This window comes from Pseudorca crassidens, chromosome 13 (assembly GCF_039906515.1).
Source record: "Pseudorca crassidens isolate mPseCra1 chromosome 13, mPseCra1.hap1, whole genome shotgun sequence".
Lineage (NCBI taxonomy): Eukaryota > Metazoa > Chordata > Mammalia > Artiodactyla > Delphinidae > Pseudorca > Pseudorca crassidens.
In genome coordinates, this window is record NC_090308.1 from 75,892,029 (window position 1) to 75,916,716 (window position 24,688).

The 24,688-nt window shown below is 40.6% G+C and overlaps 1 protein-coding gene across 1 annotated transcript in view; it reads right to left on the reverse strand.

The window, feature by feature from the left end:
* MEI4 (meiotic double-stranded break formation protein 4) overlaps nucleotides 1–24,688 on the reverse strand; it is a 202,866-nt gene that overhangs the window by 174,367 nt on the left and 3,811 nt on the right. The window contains exon 2 of the mRNA XM_067702735.1: nucleotides 19,085–19,097. Within this exon, the coding sequence (XP_067558836.1) occupies nucleotides 19,085–19,097 (13 nt within the window). The remainder of the gene's footprint in view (nucleotides 1–19,084; nucleotides 19,098–24,688) is intronic.

Sequence of the window (24,688 nt, forward strand, 5' to 3'; positions counted from 1 at the left end):
CAGGGCTGGGGACCAGATATTAATATTTTTTAAAACTCCCCAAGTGATTCCAGTGTCAGGAACATGACCTTACATCAATGCATGTTTGTTCTGCTTTCTTAGGAGAGCAGGGGAGTGGGCTGTGCCCCCTTCGTGCCATCTCCACCCCTGCCTTCCAACCTCCTAGAAAAGCCTTTCTCCTTCCTCTCTACACGTTCATGTTTAATTCATGCTGAACCTTTCAGAGTTCAGCTGGGATGCCACTCCCTTTTCAGGGTTCACCTTTACCACAGAATTTTCTCTCTTGTAATTGGAGAGCCTCATATAGCCTAGCTGTCTGCTTCCTGCCTTATCCTAAGACAGTGGCACCTGCCTTATGGACTGCAGCCTTGGATTCTACCCAGCAGCCCTGCCTCTCCTCCCACTTATGTTCTCCACACAGCAGTCAGGGCAAGAAGCTTCAAACTCCTGCTCAATACCTACCAAAGGATTCCACTCTCCTTAAAGTCCCACCCACTGGAACAAGCCCGACATAACCTGTGCTCCTGCTGTGCCTCAGGCTTCCTCCCCCGCCTCTATTCCTCACTCTGCTCCCCAGCCATGCCATCCACTTTCTGCTAACTGAGCACACATGCTACTTCCTGCCTCGGGGCCACTTGGATGACCCTGCTCCTTCAGGAGTCAGCTCCATCTCCTCTTCTTCTCACCAGGTCTCACTGACAACAGTCTAAGTTGGTAGCCCTGCCCCATCCCCAGACACTACATCACTTCAACCTGGTTTAGCATCTCCACAGCTTTTAACACTCTCGGAAATTTTCTTGCTTATAGGTTTACTTGCTATTGTCTGTCCCCCCCCCCCATAGGAATATAAATTCTATTTCTTCTGTTGTTTTCATCACCACTTCAGAAATTAAGTTTCTGTGGAATAAAGAAATTACTGAATTAATCAACGAGTGAATAAACATGAATAAATATAACTTAAAACAAATTTATATACATCACATGTAGTACCTTTACAAGTGACTATCTCAAGAGCTCTTGCCTCTCTAATCATACCATAAACTCATAATGGCACCAAGTAAACCTCTTCTCCTTTTCCAGCCTTGAAAGTCAAGCACTGTACTGAGCAAATATCATCTTTAGTATGTACAAGTTGATATTTCTTGCTATTTTAGAAGATCCTCTGTACTGTATTCAAAAAGATATGTGTTTTTCAGCATATTACACTTTCTTCCCAAGTGCTCATGGAACATCTCCAGGTTAGGTCATATCTTGGGTCACAAATCAAGCCTCAGTAAATTTAAGAAAAATGAAATTGTATCAAGTATCTTTTCCAACCACAACGCTCTGAGACTAGATATCAATTACAGGAAAAAATCTGTAAAAAATACAAAAACATGGAGGCTAAAACATACACTACTAAATAACCAAGAGATCACTGAAGAAATCAAAGGAAAACTAAAAAAATACCTAGAAACAAATAACGAAAACATGAAAACCCAAAACCTATGGGATGCAGCAAAAGCAGTTCTAAGAGGGAAGTTTATAGCAATACAATCCTACCTCAAGAAACAAGAAACATCTCAAATACACAACCTAACATTACACCTAAAGCAGTTAGAGAAAAAAGAACAAAACCCCCCCCAAAGTTAGCAGAAGGAAAGAAACCATAAAGATCACAGCAGAAATAAATAAAAAAGAAATGAAGGGAACGATAGCAAAGATCAGTAAAACTAAAACCTGGTTCTTTGAGAAGATAAACAAAATTGATAAACCATTAGCCAGACTCATCAACAAAAAGAGGGAAAAGACTCAAATCAACAGAATTAAAAATGAAAAAAGAGTAGTAGCAACTGACCCTGCAGAAACACAAAGGATCATGAGCGATTACTACAAGCAACTATATGAAAATAAAATGGACAACCTGGAAGAAATGGACAAATTCTTAGAAAAGCAGAACCTTCTGAGACTGAACCAGGAAGAAAAAGAAAATATAAACAGACCAATCACAAGCACTGAAATTGAAACTGTGACTAAAAATCTTCCTTCCCAGGACCAGATGGCTTCACAGGCAAATTCTATCAAACATTTAGAGAAGAGCTAACACCTATCCTTCTCAAAGTCTGCCAAAATATAGCAGAGGGAGGAACACTCCCACACTCATTCTATGACGCCACCATCACCCTGATACCAAAACCGGAAAAAGATGCCACAAAAAAAGAAAACTACAGGTCAATATCACTGATGAACATAGATGCAAAAATCTGCAACAAAATACTAGCAAAGAGAATCCAACAGCACATTAAAAGGATCATACACCATGATCAAGTGGGGTTTATCCCAGGAATGCAAGGATTCTTCAATATACGCAAATCAATCAATGTGATAAACCATATTAACAAATTGAAGGAGAAAAATCATATGATCATCTCAATAGATGCAGAAAAAGCTTTCAACAAAATTCAACACCCATTTATGATAAAAACCCTCCAGAAAGTAGGCATAGAGGTAACTTACCTCAACATAATAAATGCCATATATAACAAACTCACAGCCAACATTGCTCTCAATGGTGAAAAACCAAAATCATTTCTGCTAAGATCAGGAACAAGACAAGGTTGTGCACTCTCATCACTATTACTCAACATAGTTTTGGAAGTTTTAGCCACAGCAATCAAAGAAAAAGAAATTAAGGGATTCCGAATAGGTAAAGAAGAAATAAAGCTGTCCCTGTTTGCAGATGACATGATACTATACATAGAGAATCCTAAAGATGCTACCAGAAAACTACTAGAGCTAATTGATGAATTTGGAAAGTAGCAGGATACAAAGTTAATACACAGAAATCGCTTGCATTTCTATACACTAGTGATGAAAAATCTGAAAGAGAAAATAAGGAACAAATACCATTTACCACTGCAACAAAAAGAATAAAATACCTAGGAATAAACCTACCTAAGGAGACAAAAGACCTGTATGCAGAAGACTATAAGACACTGATGAAAGAAATTAAAGACGATACCAGCAGATGGAGAGATATGTTCTTGCATTGGAAGAATCAACATTGTGAAAATGACTATACTACCCAAAGCAATCTACAGATTCAATGCAATCCCTATCAAACCACCAATGGCATTTTTCACAGAACTAGAACAAAAGATTTCACAATTTGTATGGAAACACAAAAGACCCCGAATAGCCAAAGCAATCAAGAGAAAGAAAAACGGAGCTGGAGGAATCAGGCTCCTGGACTTCAGACTATACTACAAAGCTACAGTAATCAAGACAGTATGGTTCTGGAACAGAAACAGAAATATAGATCAATGGAACATGATAGAAAGCTCAAAGATAAATCCACACACATATGGTCACCTTATCTTTGATAAAGGAGGCAAGAATACACAATGGAGAAAAGACAGCCTCTTCAATAAGTGGTGCTGGGAAAACTGGACAGCTACATGTAAAAGAATGAAATTAGAACACTCCCTAACACCATACACAAAAATAAACTCAAAGTGGATTAAAGACCTCAGTGTAAGAACAGACACCATAAAACTCTTAGAGGAAAACATAGGCAGAACACTCTATGACATAAATCACAGCAAGATTCTTTTTGACCCACCTCCTAGAGTAATGGAAATAAAAACAAAAATAAACAAATGGGACCTAATGAAGCTTAAAAGCTTTTGCACAGCAAAGGGAACTACAAACAAGATGAAAAGACAACCCTCAGAAAATATTTGCAAATGAATCAAGGGATAAAGGATTAATCTCCAAAATATATAAACAGCTTATGCAGCTCAATATTAAAAAAACAAACAACCCAATCCAAAAATGGTCAGAAGACCTAAATAGACATCTCTCCAAAGAAGACATACAGATGGCCAAGAAGCACGTGAAAAGTTGCTCAACATCACTAATTACTAGAGAAATGCAAAGCAAAACTACAATGAGGTATCACCTCACGCCAGTTAGAATGGGCATTATCAGAAAATCTACAAACAACAAATGCTGGAGAGGATGTGGAGAAAAGGGTACCCTCTTGCACGCTTGGTGGGAATGTAAATTGATACAGCCACTATGGAGAACAGTATGGAGGTTCCTCAAAAAACTAAAAATAGAACTACCATACGACCCAGCAATCCTACTACTGGGCATATACCCTGAGAAAACCATAATTCAAAAAGCGTCATGTACCACAGTGGTCATTGCAGCTCTATTTACAATAGCCAGGACAATGTTCATTGCAGCTCTATTTACGATAGCCAGGACATGGAAGCAACCTAAGTGTCCATCAACAGATGAATGTTTAAAGAAGATGTGTCACATATATACAATGGAATATTACTCAGCCATAAAAAGGAACAAAAGTGAGTTATTTGTAGTGAGGTGGGTGGACCTAGAGACTGTCATACAGAGTGAAGTAAGTCAGAAAGAGAAAAACAAATACCGTATTCTAACATATATATGGAATCTAAAAAAAAAGAAGGTTCTGAAGCACCTAGGGGCAGGACAGTAATAAAGACGCAGACATAGAGAACAGACTTGAGGACACAAGGAGGGGGAAGGTTAAGCTGGGACGAAGTGAGAGGTGAGAGAGTGGCATGGATATATATACACTACCAAATGTAAAATAGACAGCTAGTGGGAAGCAGCCACATAGCACAGGGAGATCAGCTCGGTGCTTTGCGACCACCTAGAGGGGTGGGATAGGGAGGGTGGGAGGGAGACGCGAGAGGGAGGAGATATGGGGATATATGTATATGTATAGCTGATTCACTTTGTTATACAGCAGAAACTAACCATTGTAAAGCAGTTATACTCCAATAAAGATTTTTTTAATGTGTTTTTTTAACCAACTTTCAGTTACCTGTAGTCCTCCAACCCCTAAACATGTACCCGAATTTTTACATTTACTGTATCACACCTGAACAAGCACAGCAAAAAGTCTCTTATTTTAATTCATCTTCCAATGTTGTCACCTTCAATCCCACTCTCTAAATTACTTCCTTCTTATTAGGTGCTGAACGACTTCTGAGTCTGCAATTGCAGGCTTTGCCTGGATGTGGCCGTTGATCTGCCTAATATAGAGCCAAGCACATTTCTGTCTAACTGACGTGCACCTGTTCAGATCAGACAGAGGCCTCAGCCAGGAAACTGCTACAGGGATGCTCCATGTCCGAGCTGCATCTATGGAGATAAGGCCTTCCTCTGACTAGGATATCTCTGAAAGCCTGCCTCAGAGAGGCTATTGGTTCTGGTTTCAAGATTTTATTGTATTTGTTAGTTTCCATCTGACATATCAAAACCAGTCTGTGAAATCTAGACTTCATTAAGAAGCAATCAAAAACTTATTGGGCAAGAAGATAATCATTTCTTTTCCCTAAAACCTTGCTGACAATCTCAGATACTAAGGAAACTGCTTTTGATGAAATAGAAGGAAGAAAAACCCCACAAAATTCAGGCAATTTTTCTAGGATCACTTAAAATATAATTTTATTTATGCCCATAATGGGCAATACTACCTTCCAATGCCCCCTTCTTATTTACTTCAGAATAAGTAACAGTTCAGTCTTTCCCCAGGTAACTGCTAAACATGTATCTTCAAATAACTCAGGCTTCTCCAAGGAAATAATCTCATAGTCCTAGGATACACAAAACATTCGTAAAATTCCCTTTAATCTTCAGTTCTGATGACTAAAGATAACGTTTCTCCCTAGGGCAGATGATTATAATACGAGCCATAAAACACACCAGTCCTCCTACTAGTGCCTTTCAGAGCCTTGATGTATGTACTTACCGTCCCCCAGGTTCTGAGAGTCCCCATAAATTCTGTTGACCCAGGTGGGGGGACTCTGATCCAAGACCCTCACTGACCCTGCAGGGCTCAGAAATCAGCACTCACATCTGAGACATCCTCTCTCCCTTTCACATGGAGACGTCACTCCACCAGGACTCTGACAATGGATCTTGCTGGTACCAAAAAGACATTTTTATATGTTGGTTCATTAAATACATGTTTCCTTTCCCTGTCAAAATGTGAAATATTTTTGACCTCATAATCAACTAAATCAATAAACAGCATATACATGTGTCACTGTTATCACTGTTAAATAAAAAGTTCTTTCTTCAAACCACCAAATTTCAAAACGTTGAATCCAACTCAGCACTCTCTTTTTCTTCTCTCCCTACAGCCAGTTATTTGATAAGCTGTATTATTTTTGTTTCAAAATGCGTCAACTTTGCCCCTTTTCATTCCCTGTTCCAGCATCCTAGGCCATGCTCTTCTCATTTTGTGCTTAGAACACTACCGTCTTCTCCTATCAGGCTTTCCTGCCCTCAGTATAGTTTCTCCCCCTCTCCTGCAATCAATACCTTGCTGCTGGACTAACTCCAGTCCGAGTGCATAACTTTTAATGTCTCCTCATTATGGAAAATAAAGCCGGAACTTCATAAAAGCAATCATATATTCTGGTCCTGGACACACCACATCCACACCACGGGATGTTCTTTTCTTCCTGGGCTGTGTATTCCCATTTACTGAAGTTCTACGTGTCCTTCAAGGCTCACTCACATGCTCTCTCTTCCCTTAAGTGTTTCCTAATCACATTATACCAGTTACTTTTCTATTATTGTTCACGAAACTCACTGCCTACTGCATGTGGATGGGTTTTTCATATATATTCTACTTCTCTAGGCAAAGATGCTACTGAACAAAGGACCTCCTGGTCACTTGCATAAATGGACAGTCAACAGTTTCCACCTTGCTTGACCTCTCACCTCATACATTTCCTCATTCTCAAATTACTCTCTTCATTTGGTTTATGTGATATTAACTTCAGATTTTCTCAAAACTAATTAGCCTCTTTTCTCTTTGCCAACTGCTGTGGTTTGAATGTTCACGTCTCCTCCAAAATTCATAGGTTGAAATCCTAAGCCTCAGTGTGCTGGTTTAGGAAGTGGGATCTTTGGGAGGTGATTAGGTCATGTGGGTGTAGCCCTCATGAGTGGGATCAGTGCCCTTACAGAGAGGCCCCAGAGAGGTCCCTCAGCCCTTCCACCATGTGAGGACACAGCGAGAAGGTGCTGCCTATAAACCAGGCAGCAAGCCCACACCAGACACCAAATCTGCTGGTGCCTTAATTTGGGACTTCTGAGCCTCCAGAAGTGTGAGAAATCAACGCCCACTGTTTATGAACCACCCAGGCTGTGGTATTTTTGTTATAACAGCCTGAAAAGTCTAAGACACCCACTTTTACTCTCACCATTGTTCTTCATCCCAGCTGACGCCAAGCTGTTCTCCTCTGTTGCCCAGTTCACTGCAGTGCCTCTCAGTGGGTCTGTGCCCACCCAGCCTCAGCCCTCTGCAATCTGTCTCAGGCTGAAGCCCAGTGATCTTCTCCCACAATCATACTGTGTCACCCACCTGCTCAAAATACCTCAATAATGGTTTTCCAAGTATCCAACAGTGTCTCTCAGAATGGGATCTAAGCAGTGACCTTTTTCAAACTCTTCAGGTGATTCTAATGTGCACCCAAGTTTGGAAACCACTCCTCTAACTATATTTACCTCCACACCTCTGTGTTGTGTTTTGTTTTTATCTAGAACATTCTCCTACCCCTTATAAACCCACCTATCCTGACTACTATTCAATCTCCAGATTTTAATTTAAATGCCTTCTCTGATGCTTAGATCAGATCAGATTCCCCTGAAATGGGCTCCACAGGACCTGTTATTACACATTAACTGTCTTCTCTTTGTGACTGTAAACTCCAAACATCAGTCTTATACTATATATCCTAAGCACTCAACACAGTGCCAGGCACAAGGTGGGTAGTCAGAGGTCCCTGCTAAATGGATATTATAACAGCATTACAAGAAAAGGGTTAGGAAAGCTCAGAGGTGAAAAGATTATTTCATCATGGAATCACATAAATTATCCTTTTCTTTAAAAACTCACAAGACTATCTGAAAATATGAATAACAGCCCTAGACTGACAGACAATCCAGAAATAGAAAAACACTGTAATTGGCCAATTTTGAATTTCATTTCACTGTGGAATAAAACATTTGAGGGATGACATAATAGCTCATCATATGCCTTAAGTATGTGAGCTAATTATAGGCTTGTTACAAAGACCAAGAGTCATTCACATGCCACTGTCTGGAGACACACGCATTTTCAGAGCTAACATTCTTTTCTTAAGTACAGTCTATCTGCCAGTAAAGTCCCAAATGACAACTCTGTAATAACATATGGATATGGCCAAAAGTCACATACTTAATTCTGTAGAGTCTGTTCCCTAGTATACGGAGACAAGGTAAAAATAGTCTTAATTCTTATAAAAGAGGCATAACCAGAGAGAGCTCAAATAGTCAATTATTACACTGTCAATTGATTAAAATTTATTCTTCGGTAAAAAGGAAAGCTCAAAGTCAGTTTTCTGCAGACACCTTATTGCTAACCAAGCAGAACTCATTTCCACTGCTCTTTACTATTGTGATCTTCCTGAAAATAAAGTCCACTCTCAGGAGTTCTGGTTTCCATAACTTGAAAGGCTGAGTTATAAAGCAGTACAGCACAGCTTTAGTATTACAGTTCATCCATCCATCACTCATTGTAAAAATCAGTGGTCTAGGAAATTAAATAAACTTGACCAAAAGTGCAGCATAATCTCTTGCCATTAAAAAAAAGAAATGAACACACATTTTTCAGGGAGAAAATAAACCAAACTAAGTATACCCTGTCTTGCCAGATCAGAGGATGTCACAGAGCTTATACTGTATTCAATTTAATTCATCAGATATGTGTTGGGTGCCACAATGTAAAGGCACTAGAATAAGGGGTGAGAGGACTCAAAGGGTAAAGAAGGCAAGGCCTCCTACCATCAGGGAGTGAGAAAAAGGCAGGCCAAGAACAAGCTCTACCACAGGCAAAAATGCATCACTGTCAAACTGAGGTCCATGTGATGCTACAGGAACCTGAAGGAGTCAGTTCTGACCAGGGAGAAGCCAGAAAGACCTCATGTGGTATGAGTGTCAAGGGATCACAGAGCTTTCCCCAGGGAGTCTTTTGCAGAAGGAAGGAGCATGGAGGAAGGGCACAGAGGCAGGTGCATGGGCAAGGGCTGTGTGAAGGTAGAGCTGAAGCAGAGGGAAGGAACAGGCACGTAGAGACGAGCATGTGGAGCTGAGAAAAAATTCTGGGTTCACGACAGGAAAGGACCTGAATTACATCTATTCCTACACAATGGAACACTGTCACTGCTTAAAAACTGATCTTAACTGTGCGTTAGGAAAAACTGCAGAGGTAAAATGGGTGGTAGATGACCTCCAGGGTGCTCCTACAACGTTCAAGGAGAAATAATGATTTCAGAAAAGACAGAACTCACAGGGCTCCTTGTGGAAGGGGTACACTGAAAATTATATGATTGAGAAATGAGAACAAAGAATAGAAACGAGATTAGAATTTTTAATAACAATACAGAGACAGGGCAGAGAATGAAAATCCAGTTCCATTAATATAACTCCCAAAATAATGAGACAGGGTAACAGCTAAATTCCTACAGAATGTTCTAAAGAGTTTACTTACTCCTAACAGAATCAGACTTCCAGGCCTGCAGCACATCAAGGAGCTTCCACTTCTGCTACTGGACCAAACTGAAAACATGGCAATGATGCCAATCATTCAATTTTACTACTGGAAAAAAGAAAACTTACACACACACTTAAACCTTTGTTCTTTCCTTTCCCTCCGGAATAACCTGCTAAAAAGCTAGATTCAGGTCTTTGCAAGACAGAATTAAACAATAAAAGTCTCAAGTCAAAAAAAAAAACACAAAAAACAAGAAACTTAAGTTCTTCTGCTGTTAAGGAATCAATGACAATTCCCATCAGACCATCAAGCTGAGGAAGAAAACTAGTATTTGTTTTCTGTCTACGTGTCAAGAAGCTTGGGGCCAAGTGCTCCCCATTAAACCTCACCACTGCCCATCACTATCCCCCTCCTCATTTTACAGAGGAGGAAAGTGAGACTCACAGAAGGAAAGCGAGTTGTCTAAAGGAACTTAACCAATGTCGGTAGAACTGAGACTCAACCCAGATTCCTCTAATTCCCAAATCCATGCTCTTTCCAGTAAGCTCTCCACCTCCAGAATTTGTCCTCAGCAACCTTCCCCCATCAATAATACCTCCTCTTCCTGTGCTGGTTCTTTTTTCATTCATTTATGTATGTTCATTCTTAAATTAATCACTGAGCACCTACTGGTACTAGACTTGCATGATGACCACTCATTAGTGTATTCAGGTGTTTTCCACTAAGCATGGTGCTCTAGGCATTGCCCTTTTCCTCATTCAAACATGTCAGAATGGATGTTAAAATCACATCATTTCCATTTGCTTACAAGATGCCTTCTGGTAAACATAAATCCATGATATTCAAGCCACAAAAAGTCAGTGTCTACTACCTTCCAGTAAATATTGAAGATTTTAACTAGTTGGGGGGGGGAAAGCATTTACTTCAGAACTATCTGGAAGATAACATCCTAATTAATTAATTTTCGTAGCTGAGAATTCTTGGTAAAATTGTCCACAGCATTAAAAGCAGAATATATGAATTAAGACCATGCTGTCACAACGTTTTTAGTGTAATTTTAATTAAAGCATTATGTAGTTGTGTGCATATATATATTAAGTACTCTATTAATTAAATAGTTATTTATGAATCATACAATAGAAAACATCTCTGCACCAACTGGTATAGGGTTTCTCAGTAATATACCACAGTATTGCTAAGATTTCATCTCCAAATGTTAGTCAAAGGGAGGAACAATATTTGATTCTTTCCTAAGAGGTATCTTAACTCATCATGAACTGCAGAGTATTACTGCTCATTCAAGGACCCTGAACAGTACAGTAATTACAGCAATAACCTAAGAAGAGCATTTTAAAAGCATACCAGATTGTTCAATAAGCCGTATACTAAAGTGAACAAATAATACTGGAGAAAGAGCAGAAGTACAAGTATTCCCTAATTTAAAAATGATATGCCTGTGACATTGCTTTTGGAGCTAGAAGAAGCTGTCTACTACTACTACTACTCTCTGCCCTTACAGAATAAAGGAAGAGGAGATTGAAAAAAAAATGCCATTTCATTTAGTTGCTCACCATCCACACCATAGTTGCTCACCATAGTTGCTCACCATCCACACCAAAGAGCTTGCCAACCCCACCAAGGGCCCAACTCCAATCCTAGTCAGGTCACCAGCACATCCAAACACACACAGAGGCAACTGGACAGCCCTTCCCCAGCTGCCTACGCACCCACCATCCCCTCCGCCAGTATAACCCATGCTCCCAAATATCTCATAATTACAGTAAATTAGTGTGGATTAAGTCTATCACCAGGTAACTCCCGCAAAGGGCCAATATCAGTGTGTTCCACTCTTTCTAGTCAATAACGGCAGCATTCCACAGAGAATATGCCAAGAAAACAGGGGCATTAAAATTACATGGGATTAGTAATGGAAACTGGAAATAAGGGCATTTGGGTTGAACACAGAAAATAAAAGTTGGCCTTAAAGCAGTGTTTCTCAATCTTGGCTGCACTTTAGAATAACACAGGGATAGTGAAAGAATAAGGATACCTCAGGCCAACCCCTAGAGATTCTGACCTCATCCGTCTGCGGTGCAACCCAGGCATCAAGATATTTTCACAGCTCCCTGGGGATTTGAATGCAGGGGCAGGATTTAAGTCACTACCGGGAACTCTGGCCTGATGTCTACCAGCTCTGAAGAGGAAAAGCCTTTCAGAAAGTCACTTAAAAATAAAAACAAATTTTAAAACTGTACATTGCACATCTGATTAAACGTACTTTTCTTTTTTACAGACCTGTGGGTACAAAACGCCTAGGTGCACGTGGCATTTGCTGTCTATAAGGGAAGTGAGCAGCTAAGTTTGTAATCACTGTGTTCACCGTCACAGATGCCTGTGCACGGACTCAGCGCTTCTTTAAAGAGAAGCTTTGGAAGGCCTGGAAAAGTACAGCTCACTGAGGCCCAGAGCCCTCCGGGCCACCTCCTCTGTCTCCCTCACACCATCAGACATGAGAGAGCTGCGTGACCACACAGAACAGCCACCAGCATGGACTTGGCCTACTTTGGACCAACTCCTGCTTGGAAATTACAGATATGAAGAGACGCTCTGTGGTTCACAGGGGAAAAACGAATCAGATCAGGATAAACACTTCATAAAATACACAGATAGAAATAACTGCAGCGTCATTAAAGGCATAATGATCAACAAAATTAGATATTAAATATGCAAAATGCCATCTTATCTGTATGACCTGGGTTGAAGAATAAGGTCATTCTAACAAAAATATTATTTTAGATAAAGAATGGACAAATTACTCCCTCTTGCAAGAGCACCAGAATCACAACTAACTGCTGAACAATCATCAAAAGGAAGACACTGGAACTCACCAAAAAAGACACCCCACATCCAAAGCCAAAGGAGAAGCCACAATGAGACGGTAGGAGGGGTTGAATCACAGTAAAATCAAATCCCGTAACTGCTGGGTGGGTGACTCACAAACTGGAGAACACTTATACCACAGAAGTTCACCCACTGGAGTGAAGGTTCTGAGCCCCACGTCAGGCTCCCCAACCTGGGGGTCTGGCAATGGGAGGAGGAATTCCTAGAGAATCAGACTCTGAAGGCTAGCAGGATTTGATTGCAGAACTACAACAGGACTGGGGGAAATGGAGACTCCACTCTTAGAGGGCACACACAAAGTAGTGTGCACATAGGGACACAGGGGAAGGAGCAGTGACCCCACAGAAGACTGAACCAGACCTACCTGCTAGTGTGGGAGGGTCTCCTGCAGAGGTGAGGCATGGCTGTGTCTCACCATGAGGATAAGGACACTGGCAGCAGAAGATCTGAGAAGTACTCCTTGGTGTGAGCCCTCCCAGAGTCCACCACTGGCCCCACCAAAGAGCCCGGGTAGGCTCCAGTGTTGGGTCGCCTCAGGCCAAACAACCAACAGGGAGGGAACCCAGCCCCACCCATCACAGACAAGCAGATTAAAGTTTTACTGAGCTCTGCCCACCAAAGAAACAGTCAGCTCTACCCACCATCAGTCCCTCCCATCAGGAAACCTGCACAAGCCTCTTAGATAGCCTCATCCACCAGAGAGCAGACAGCAGAAGTAAGAAGAGCTACAATCCTACAGCCTGTTGAACAAAAACCACATTCACAGAAAGACAGACAAGACGAAAAGGCAGACAGCTATGTACCAGATGAAGGAACAAGTTAAAACCCCCAAAAAACAACCAAATGAAGTGGAGATAAGCAACCTTCCAGAAAAAGAATTCAGAATAATGTTAGTGAAGATGATCCAGGACCTCGGAAAAAGAATGGAGGCAAAGACTGAGAAGATGCAAGAAATGTTTAACAAAGACCTAGAAAAATTAAAGAACAAACAGAGATGAAAAATACAATAACTGAAATGAAAAATACACTAGAAGGGATCAATAGCAGTATAACTGAGGCAGAAGAACGGATAAGTGACCTGGAAGACAGAACGGTGGAATTCACTGCTGTGGAACAGAATAAAGAAAAAAGAATGAAAAGAAATGAAGACAGCCTAAGAAAACTCTGGGACAACATTAAATGCAACAACATTCGCATTATACGGGTCCCATAAGGTGAAGAGAGAGAGAAAGGACCCGAGAAAATATTTGAAGAGATTATAGTTGAAAACTTCCCTAACATGGGAAAGGAAATAACCACCCAAGTCCAGGAAGCGCAGAGACTCCTAGACAGGACAAACCCAAGGAGAAATACGCCGAGACACATAGTAATCAAATTGGCAAAAATTAAAGACAAAGAAAAATTACTGAAAGCAGCAAGAGAAAAACAACAAATAACATACAAGGGAACTCCCATAAGGTTAACAGCTGATTTCTCAGCAGAAACTCTACAAGCCAGAAGGGAGTGGCATGACACATTTAAAGTGATGAAAGGGAAGAACCTAAAACAAAGATTACCCTACCCAGCAAGGATCTCATTCAGATTCACTGGAGAAATCAAACGCTTTACAGACAAGCAAAAGCTAAAAGAATTCAGCACCACCAAACCAACTCTACAACAAATGCTAAAGGAACTTCTCTAAGTGGGAAACACAAGAGAAGAAAAGGACCTACAAAAACAAACCCAAAACAATTAAGAAAATGGTAACAGGAACATACATATCGATAATTACCTTAAATGTGAATGGATTAAATGCTCCAACCAAAAGACACAGCCTTGCTGAATGGATACAATAACAAGACTCATATATATGCTGTCTACAAGAGACCCATTTCAGACCTAGGGATACATACAGACTGAAAGTGAGGGGATGGAAAAAGATATTCCATGCAAATGGAAATCAAAAGAAAGCTGGAGTAGCAATACTCATAACAGATAAAATAGACTTTAAAATAAAGAATGTTACAAGAGACACAGACGGACACTACATAATGATCAAGGGATCACTCCAAGAAGAAGAAACAACAATTATAAATATATATGCACCCAACATACAGGCACCTCAATACACAAGCTATAAAAGCTATAAAATACAAAAGCTATAAAAGAAGAAATCGACAGTAACACAATAATAGTTGAGGACTTTAACACCTCACTTACACCAATGGACAGATCATCCAAACAGAAAATTAATAAGGAAACATAAGCTTTAAATGACACAACAGACCAGATAGATTTAATTGACATTTATAGGACATTCCACCCCAAAACAGCAGATTACACTTTCTTCTCAAGTGCACACAGAACATTCTCCAGGATAGATCACATCTTGGGTCACAAATCAAGCCTCAGTAAATTTAAGAAAACTGAAATCATATCAAGCATCTTTTCTGTCCACAACGTTATGAGATTAGAAATCAATTACAGGGGAAAAAACTGTAAAACTCACAAACACATGGAGGCTAAACATTACGTTACTAAATAACTAAGAGATCACTGAAGAAATCAAAGAGGAAATCAAAAAATATCTAGAGACAAATGACAATGAAAACACGACGATCCAAAACCTATGGGATGCAGCAAAAGCAGTTCTAAGAGGGAACTTTATAGCAATACAATCCTACCTCAAGAAACAACAAACATCTCCAATAAACAATCTAACCTTACACGTAAAGGAACTAGAGAAGAACAAACAAAACCCAAAGTCAGTAGAAGGAAAGAAATCATAAAGATCAGAGCAGAAATAAATGAAACAGAAACAAAGAAAACAATAGCAAAGATTAATCAAACTAAAAGCTGGTTCTTTGAGAAGATAAAATTGATAATCCATTAGCCAGACTCATCAAGAAAAAGAGGGAGAGGACTCAAATCAGTAAAATTAGAAATGAAAAAGGAGAAGTTACAACAGACACTGCAGAAATACAAAGCATCCTAAGAGAGTACTACAAGCAACTCTATGCCAATAAAATGGACAGCCTGGAAGAAATGAACAAATTCTTAGAAAGGTATAACCTTCCAAGACTGAACCAGGAAGACATAGAAAATATGAACAGACCAATCACAAGTAATGAAATTGAATCTGTGATTAAAAATCTTCCAACAAAGGTCCAGTATCAGATGGCTTCACAGATGAATTCTATCAAACATTTAGAGAAGAGCTAACACCTATCCTTCTCAAACTCTTCCAAAAAATTGCAGAGGAAGGAATATTCCCAAACTCATTCTATAAGGCCATCATCACCCTGATGCCAAAACCAGACAAAGATACTACAAAAAAAGAAAATTACAGACCAATTTCACTGATGAATACAGATGCAAAAATCCTCAACAAAATACTAGCAAACAGAATCCAACAACACATTAAAAGGGCCATACACCATGATCAAGTGAGATTTATCCAAGGGATGCAAGGATTCTTCAATATACTCAAATCAATCAATGTGATACACCATATTAACAAATTGAAGAATAAAAACCATATGATCGGGCTTCCCTGGTGGCACAGTGGTTGGGAGTCTGCCTGCTGATGCAGGGGACGTGGGTTTGTGCCCCAGTCTGGGAGGATCCCACATGCCGCGGAGCGGCTGGGCCCATGGGCCACAGCCGCTGAGCCTATGCGTCTGGAGCCTGTGCTCCGCAATGGCAGAGGCCACAAGAGTGAGAGGCCCGCGTACCGCAAAAAAACCCAAAACAAAACAATACGATCATCTCGATAGATGCAGAAAAAGCTTTTGACAAAATTCAACACCCATTTATGATAAAAACTCTCCAGAAAGTGGGTACAGAGGGAACCTACCTCAACATAATAAAGGCCATATACGACAAGCCCACAGCTAACATCATTCTCAATGATGAATAACTGAAAGCGTTTCCTCTAAGATCAGGACCAAGACAAGGATGTCCACTCTCACCACTATTATTCAACATAGTTGTGGAAGTCCTAGCCATGGCAATCAGAGAAGAAAAAGAAATAAAAGGAATACAAATTGGAAAAGAAGATGTAAAACTGTCACTGTTTGCAGATCACATGATACTATACATACAGAATCCTAAAGATGCCACCAGAAAACTACTAGAGCTAATGGTAAAGTTGCAGGATACAAAATTAATGCACCAAAATCGCTTGCATTCCTATACATTAATGATGAAAAATCTGAAAGAGAAATTAAGGAAACCCTCCCATTTACCATTGCAACAAAAAGAATAAAATACCTAGGAATAAACCTACCTAGGGAGACAAAAGACCTGTATGCAGAAAACTATAAGACACTGATGAAAGAAATTAAAGATGATACAAACAGATGGAGAGATATACCATGTTCTTGGATTGGAAAAATCACTATTGTGAAAATGCCTATACTACCCAAAGCAATCTACATATTCAATGCAATCCCTATCAAATTACCAATGGCATTTTTTTACAGAACTAGAACAAAAATCTTAAAATTTGTATGGAGACACAAAAGACCCCAAATAGCCAAAGCGGACTGGAGGGAAAAAAATGGAGCTGGAGGAATCAGACTCCCTGACTTCAGACTACGACAAAGCTACAGTAATCAAGACAATATGGTACTGGCTCAAAAACAGAAATACAGATCAATGGAACAGGATATTAAGCCCAGAGATAAACCCACACACCTATGGTCAACTAATGTATGACAAAGGAGGCAAGGATATACAATGGAGAAAAGACAGCCTCTTCAATAAGTGGTGCTGGGAAAACTGGACAGCTACATGTAAAAGAATGAAATTAGAACATTCACTAACACCATACACAAAAATAAACTCAAAATGGATTAGACACCTAAATGTAAGACCAGACACTATAAAACTCTTAGAGGAAAACATAGGAAGAACATTCTTTGACATAAATCACAGCAAGATCTTTTTTCATCCACCTCCTAGAGTAACGGAAGTAAAAACAAAAATAAACAAATGGGACCTAATGAAACTTAAAAGCTTTTGCACAGCAAAGGAAACCATAAACAAGACCAAAGACAACCCTCAGAATGGGAGAAAATATTTGCAAACGAATCAATGGACAAAGGATTAATCTCTAAAATATATAAACAGCTTATGCAGCTCAATATTAAAAAAACAAACAACCCAATCCAAAAATGGGCAGAAGACCTAAACAGACATTTCTCCAAAGAAGACATACAGATGGCCAAGGAGCACATGAAAAGCTGCTCAACATCACTAATTATTAGAGAAATGAAAATCAAAACTACAATGAGGTATCACCTCACACCAGTTAGAACGGGCATCATCAGAAAATCTACAAACAACAAATGCTGGAGAGGGTGTGGGGAAAAGGGAATCCTCTTGCACTGTTAGTGGGAATGTAAATTGATACAGCCACTATGGAGAACAGTATGGAGGTTCCTTAAAAAACTAAAAATAGAATTACCATATGACCCAGCAATCCCACTACTGCACATATACCCAGAGAAAACCATAACTCAAAAAGGCACCTGCACCCCAATGTTCATTGCAGCACTATTTACAATAGCCAGGACATGGAAGCAACCTAAATGCCCATCGACAGACGAATGGATAAAGAAGATGTGGTACGTGTATACAGTGGAATATTATTCAGCCATAAAAAGGAACGAAATTGGGTCATTTTTAGAGACGTGTATGGACCTAGAGACTGTCAAACAGAGTGAAGTACGTCAGAAAAACAAATATCGTACATTAACGCATATATGTGGAACCTAGAAAAATGGTACAGATGAACCGGTTTGCAGGGTAGAAACTGAGACACAGATGTAGAGAACAAATGTATGGACACCAAGGGGGGAAAGCGGCGGGGGTGTGGTGGTGGGATGAATTGGGAGACTGGGTTTGACATGTATACACTAATATGTATAAAATGGATAACTAATAAGAACCTGCTGTATAAAAAAATAAAGAGAATAAAATTCAAAAATTCAACAACAACAAAAAAAAACAAAGAAAATATCTCTAAAAAAAAAAAAGAATGGACAAATTATACTAAATTCCAGGGGAAGTTCTAGATATAATCTGTTACTAGAATAACAAGGGAGAGAGGAAAGATGCTTAAATTCTGCATATTCTGTTTTATTAATAAGTTAGAAAAACTCCAAATACAATTAGAAGTATGTAGAAGTAGAAGGATCAGAGGCATTACTTAAAGTTTTACCAGTTTCTTTTTCACCAAGTGGTTACTTTTCAAATTGATACAAAATGTTAACATTTTATCTGTATTACATTACATTTTACACAGAAAATCCCACCTTACCTGGAAAATTATTTCTGCTACAAATATTTACAAGCCTAATCAGAGTCAATAATTTAAAAATCAAGCCAAGGAACGTCTTTGAAAATCGACTGTGCGTAAGATGGTATTGAATGAAGCACCAAGGGAGGACACAAAGGCAACTTAGTCTTTGTTCTTTGTGTGACATTAATTAAAAGAGTAATGAGGAATGTTTAGAGCTGGGCGTTGAAAGCATAAGAACTAGCTTGCTCTGGCAGCAATCTTTTTCTTGTTTACGTCAAAGCACAAAACTTGGTAGACGTGGTCTGAATGAATTAAAAACACACAGGCAATATTTCTCTCTGACTCTGAGAGAAATGGGAGCGACCGAAAACAAGAAAAATTATCACACGCTTACCATGCAATAACTGACGATGTGATAGGACAGATCTGCTGGTGGCTGAGAGCAGCTCCCAGCCCCGTTGTCCCCTTTACAGCGCACATCCCAGCCAGGCACTCGCCCATGGATTTAATTTTCACAGTAACTCTAAGAAAGGCTTACAAGAAATTTAATTTTTAAAAATCACAGAAATGAGGTCTCTAAAACAGGAGATTCAACTGAAAAGACCACAGTTTAGGTGCAGTATGAGAAATATGTAATGATGCCCTTCCTCCTGAATGAGGGCTGTACCTGCATATTCCATTTAGGAATTCATTCAAGTTCATTTGATAACCAGGTTACCTGGTTCGGCCCTCAGAATCACCCAGAATACAATGTAAGTACCTGTGTTTATAGTTGTACATGTGTGACAGACTTTATTTATGACTCAGTGTTTTTTGTCTTGTGGCCTGCACCATGCTGGCATTCATTGTTAGCAATATATTTCTTTTTAGCTATGTTACATTATATTCTTTTTGAAGGATTGGTAAAATATTATCAGAATTTAAGATTTTCTACTAGTTTTTAGAATACAGTATATTGCTTCTCCTATGCAATATTTTCCCCTACAATATATCTCCAAAATTACTTGAAATAGATATAAGACATATTCCCCTGCAAAAATGGGAGCTGTCTTATACAACTGTACATGTATACAGAAAACATGGCATATATTCAGGATTGCACGTAGGATGCTTATGAGGAAGAGATGAGGGAAGCAGGATGGAGGGAGGAGGAGAGGAGAGAGGGGTAAGGAGGGAAGAGAGAAGTTCTCCTAGAACAAGAACGTACAATACTCACTCCTTGTATTCCTATTATGCTTACATACATATTTCACTGAATGGTATGGAACAGTATCAAACACGGTTGTTAGAGTCATGTTCATGTTACTATTTTATATTTTTATTCATTTTCTCTAAGTTCTACTACCTGCCCCAGCTCAATCAGGCTCTAAGTGAACATTTTCTCAGTACTTCGGTGACTGAGGGTATCAGCTGGTATTAAGGAATCTTTCAGAGGCTTGCCAACAAATCCCTTGATGTGTGACATTCAGATGGTTTGACCCCTTTTCTGGAGAGGTCTCACTATGCTCCCTGAACATATATTTCACGTTTATGTGTTTAATTCAGTGGTTTCAGTGGTTCTCCAACTTCAGTTTTCAGCAGAATCACTGGGGGGCTAGTTAAGCCACAGATGCTGGCTCTCCCGCCAAGGTTTCTGATTCGGGTCAGGGGTGAGGTCTGTAAATCTATCACATCTCCACCTGATGCTGACACAGCTGGTCTGGGGACCACAGTTTGAGAAATACCTGTTTAAGAAAACATCTTCAAGTACTAGAAAGGCATGGTTCAAGGATCCTACGGGAATCCCACTCCATTTACCATCCATTTAACCTCAGGCAAGTTAGCCAACTTGCTTTCCTCATTCCTTTATCTATACAACCAAAGCAAGAGGTAGGGAAAGAGGTAGGGAGGATTCAGACCAGAGCTGAAACAGCAGGGAAAGAAATGTGAGAATGAGACTCCAAAGGCAGTTTGAAAAAAGAAACAACACAACCAGAAGTCATTAGGAAGCAGGGGCGCTGGGTGGGCCGGGAGAGCTTTAAAGGGAAGGAACTCCTTGCAGAGCTGCCAGGAACGACTCAGAGAAACACAAATCAAGGGGCAGCGACTCTCTCCTTCAGAAGACAGGGCGGCTCCTTTTGGGGCCCAAGGCCCGTCTCTCCCTCTCTCCGTGTGTGCTCTGTAAATCTTCTAGGTTTAGGGCCCCAAGCCACCTGGGATTCCTTTATTATCTTCCTTTTGTATCTTCCCCTTTCCTCTCTCTGCCAATTCCTTCCCATCAAAGTACCAGTGGGCTAACGTCTTTTCCATCCTAAAGAGAAAACTTTCCCTCCACCTTGCACGCCCCGCCCCCAACTGCCAACCTATCACTTCTCCTTCCTTCACAGACCAACGCCCCACCAGGGATTCCCCAGCCCCATGGCTCCTTACCCGGGTCTTCAGACGCCACCTGGGAGCTAATCAGAAATGCACAATCTCCAGCCTACTCCCATTTACCCTCATCATCTGATCTCCTGGCTTTGATAATGGAATTGATATTATTCCATCAATTTTCCCACTCCAAACTGTAGCCCACAGCTACCTACCTGGTTTCTCTTCACTGCACACTGAACTTATCCAAAAAAATTCATTTTAGGATGTTTAGGATCCAAGTATTGAATCCAAAATCCGCAAGGTACTTTCATATTTCTAACAGAATCTTGAAATTTGAAAACCAACAGCAGGGCATTCAAAAAACACAAATAAAACCTGAAAAAAATGAAATATAATCCTAAATGAAAGGACTAGATGAGAATTTGCTACAGGTTAAACTATTCCAAAAATATCACAATGAGTAAAGACCTAGGAATACACAAGTACTTCGAGCAGTTTTAGCTTTTGTTCCACAGAGGGGCCCTCAACATTGTCACTCTTTGTTTATTCTGTTCTGGTTACATGACTGTGTGCCTGCACAGCTCCCTCAGAGGAAGAGCCCTGATACTCACCCTACCTGAGTCGGTTCCCTTTCCTAGGATGCTGGACCTCCCTCTCTGATTCTCCTTCCATCATTACAGTGGTTTGGTAGATCTCCAGAAACGACAGATCAGCAAGGCCACTTTGTTCGAGGTATTAAATAACACCCACATAAACCTTTTCTAAACATATTCATCCACAAATGTCACCAAGGAGCCCTTCCATGCCAGGTGTTGTGCTAACCTAGGAGTACAGTGGTAATGAGAAAAGACACACTCCCTGAAAGCATGGAATGTAGGCCCTACAGGGAAGACAGGCTGATTAAACCATAGTAATTTAGCTCAAAAATGCCGTAAACAGTACAGAATATCATGGGGACCCCTAGCAGGGGAATCTGATCTAGTCTAGGGAGGTAGTCAAGGAAGGCAAAAGAGATTTTAAAACTACGTCAGCAGAAAAGAATACTGTAGTGCACAACTAGACCAAAAGGAGAGGGAGAACACATCCTCCAAAGAGAAATCACGTGTGTACAAGCCTAGAGCTGAGAGAGAACAAGGTGGATTCAAGTAAGTGGAAGAAATTTCGCATGTCGCCGAGCAGAACGTGGAGGACACAGTGGTGAGAGGCTGGGCTGGAGAGGGAAGCAAGTACCACACTGTGGAGAGGCTTGGAGCCCGTTTTATGGGTTGAGGACTTCATCCTAAAGTAAGTGAGAGGACCTGAGACCAGGCTGCAATATGGACTTGAACACAGCAAGGCTACAACCACAGACATGGAGTCCAGTTGGGATTTTTCAGACAAGACCAAGACAGTGGTACTGGGAATGCAGAGAAGTGGAGGGAATCCAGAGATGCACCCCAACTAGGGCATCACCTGGACATGCCAGACACCCACCTGAAACCCAGCTCAGGCTGCATCACAAAGTGACATTCGGAGCCTGGTACAGGAAGAGCATGGGAGGACGGATGGCCTCCACCTGGAACACTCCGCATGTGAGACGCCAGGCTGCCCTGCCCAGGCCCAGCCTCTGCGGCTCCCTCAGGCCTCGTCCATGTGCCAGGACTTGTTCGGCCCTCCTGATTCCCTATCTCCACCATTCCCACCAGAGCCAGCGCCTGTGATGATAAGGAACGTGTTCACATTTCTAAATTATCGCTGTTACTGTTAAAGCCATTTGATACTGAGCTTTTTCAGCCTTAACTTTAATTTCTTTGCATGTTGACAGTGGTCTCTAATATCAAAAGTTTAATTCAGTTTTTATATATAATGAGTAAAGCATTTCTAACGTACAATTATAAATTTACTTTAAATTATTGTACAGACTTCCATTAGAATCCATACTAAATTAAGGGCGTATTCTCTGATGTTTATGTACATTATGCATGTGTGCTTTAAATCAACTGCAATTTTAGGCAAATTCCCATTATTATTATATTTGACAATTTATATTACAGGAGCTCTTGTGAAGAAGGAAATGCTATGCATTCATAGTCTATGCTCTTTCAGCATCTGTAAAACAGAGAAGGCCCCAACATATAAATGCTGAGCTCCACAGCTGTGTCTGCAAGTCTGTTATTTGTGGTGTCTCCCCATTATGTGGTCTGGAACAGGGTGAGAAGGAAGGGAGGGGACAGAGGCTGAGTAGGCGGGGCCAGAAGAGTGGCAGCTGGGAGCCAAGACAAGCTCCGAGCAGGGTGGCGGCGATATCCAGCCCCTACTCTGATACCTCAGCAGCACCAGTTGGCTGAGAACCTTTGCCTGAACGCAAACTTATAGGAAATGAGAAGTGGGGTCTGGGGTAGGCAGTGCTGCAGTAATGGGAACAGCAGGGGAGGCTGGACAAACTTGAACAATGTCAGCAAGAAGGACGGGGAAGCTTCCACAGCCATCTGGTTGTGCTGGTTGCTCCCCAGGACCCCAAACTGACAAGAGCTGAGTTCAACCTAAACTGACGGTGCTGCCCTGCCCACCACGCTCCCCAGCCCCAAGCCCGTGACACCTGAGCCCCAGATTCAATGAGTATTTACTAAATAAACAGACAAACTGATGTGTTAATTTCGTTTGATTTTCTTGTACTTTTTTACTTTAGCTAGTTGCTCATCCAGTAACCTATGTATCATTTATGAAGATACTGAGTGCCTATGTTGTAGGGGAAAAAGCATATGCCTGACAGGACATCCATCTCTGTCCCTCCTGTAAATGCCAAAGCACTGTGCAAGTCTCACAGCAACCGTCCAGATCCCACCAGCACATTCACACACACACGCAAAGCTTAGCTCTAAATCTGCTCACTGAAATCCTAGGCCAGTCTTCCCACTAACAAGGCCCTGTGCCTGTCGTCACATCCCTTTCAAACCCTGGTCAACATTTAAGAACAACCACTAATGTCTTCCTGGCCATTCTCTATGCTCTGTGTCTCCCTCAACTACCTACTCAGACCCCACCTAAATGCTCACAACATTATAAGGCCATCATTTAACCGGAAGCTGTTCTAGATAAAAGAACACTTCTCTCTCTCTCTCTCTCTTTCTCTCTCTCTCTCATTTTCTCCTCTATAAATCAAGAAGATTCTTGGGGAAAAAAAGCTCTCTAATTTATTCATTATCCCCACCACTTCCCCACTCTTTAAGTTAGGATGTGTTCAGTTACAAGGAAGAGAATTATGTGGATAAGAGTGGCTTAAACCATTATTTATCTTTTAAAACAAAATTCCTAATAAAGTAATCCTAGAGTTGCTTTGGCTGGTCAGATGACAAGAAGGACCAAGGCTCCTCTCACCCTCCTGCTTATCATCCTTACCATGTTGACATTAATTTTTCAATATTGCCACATGGTCGTAAAACGGCTACCGCAGTTCCAGGCATCACATCTTCATGTGGCAGTGCCCATACAGGAAGCAAGTGGTTGAGGTAAAAACATTTTAAAATTGCTACCTTTCACAAGCCTCAATCTCTTTATACAATGAGGTGAATCTTTACCAAAAGCTCTAAAGATTC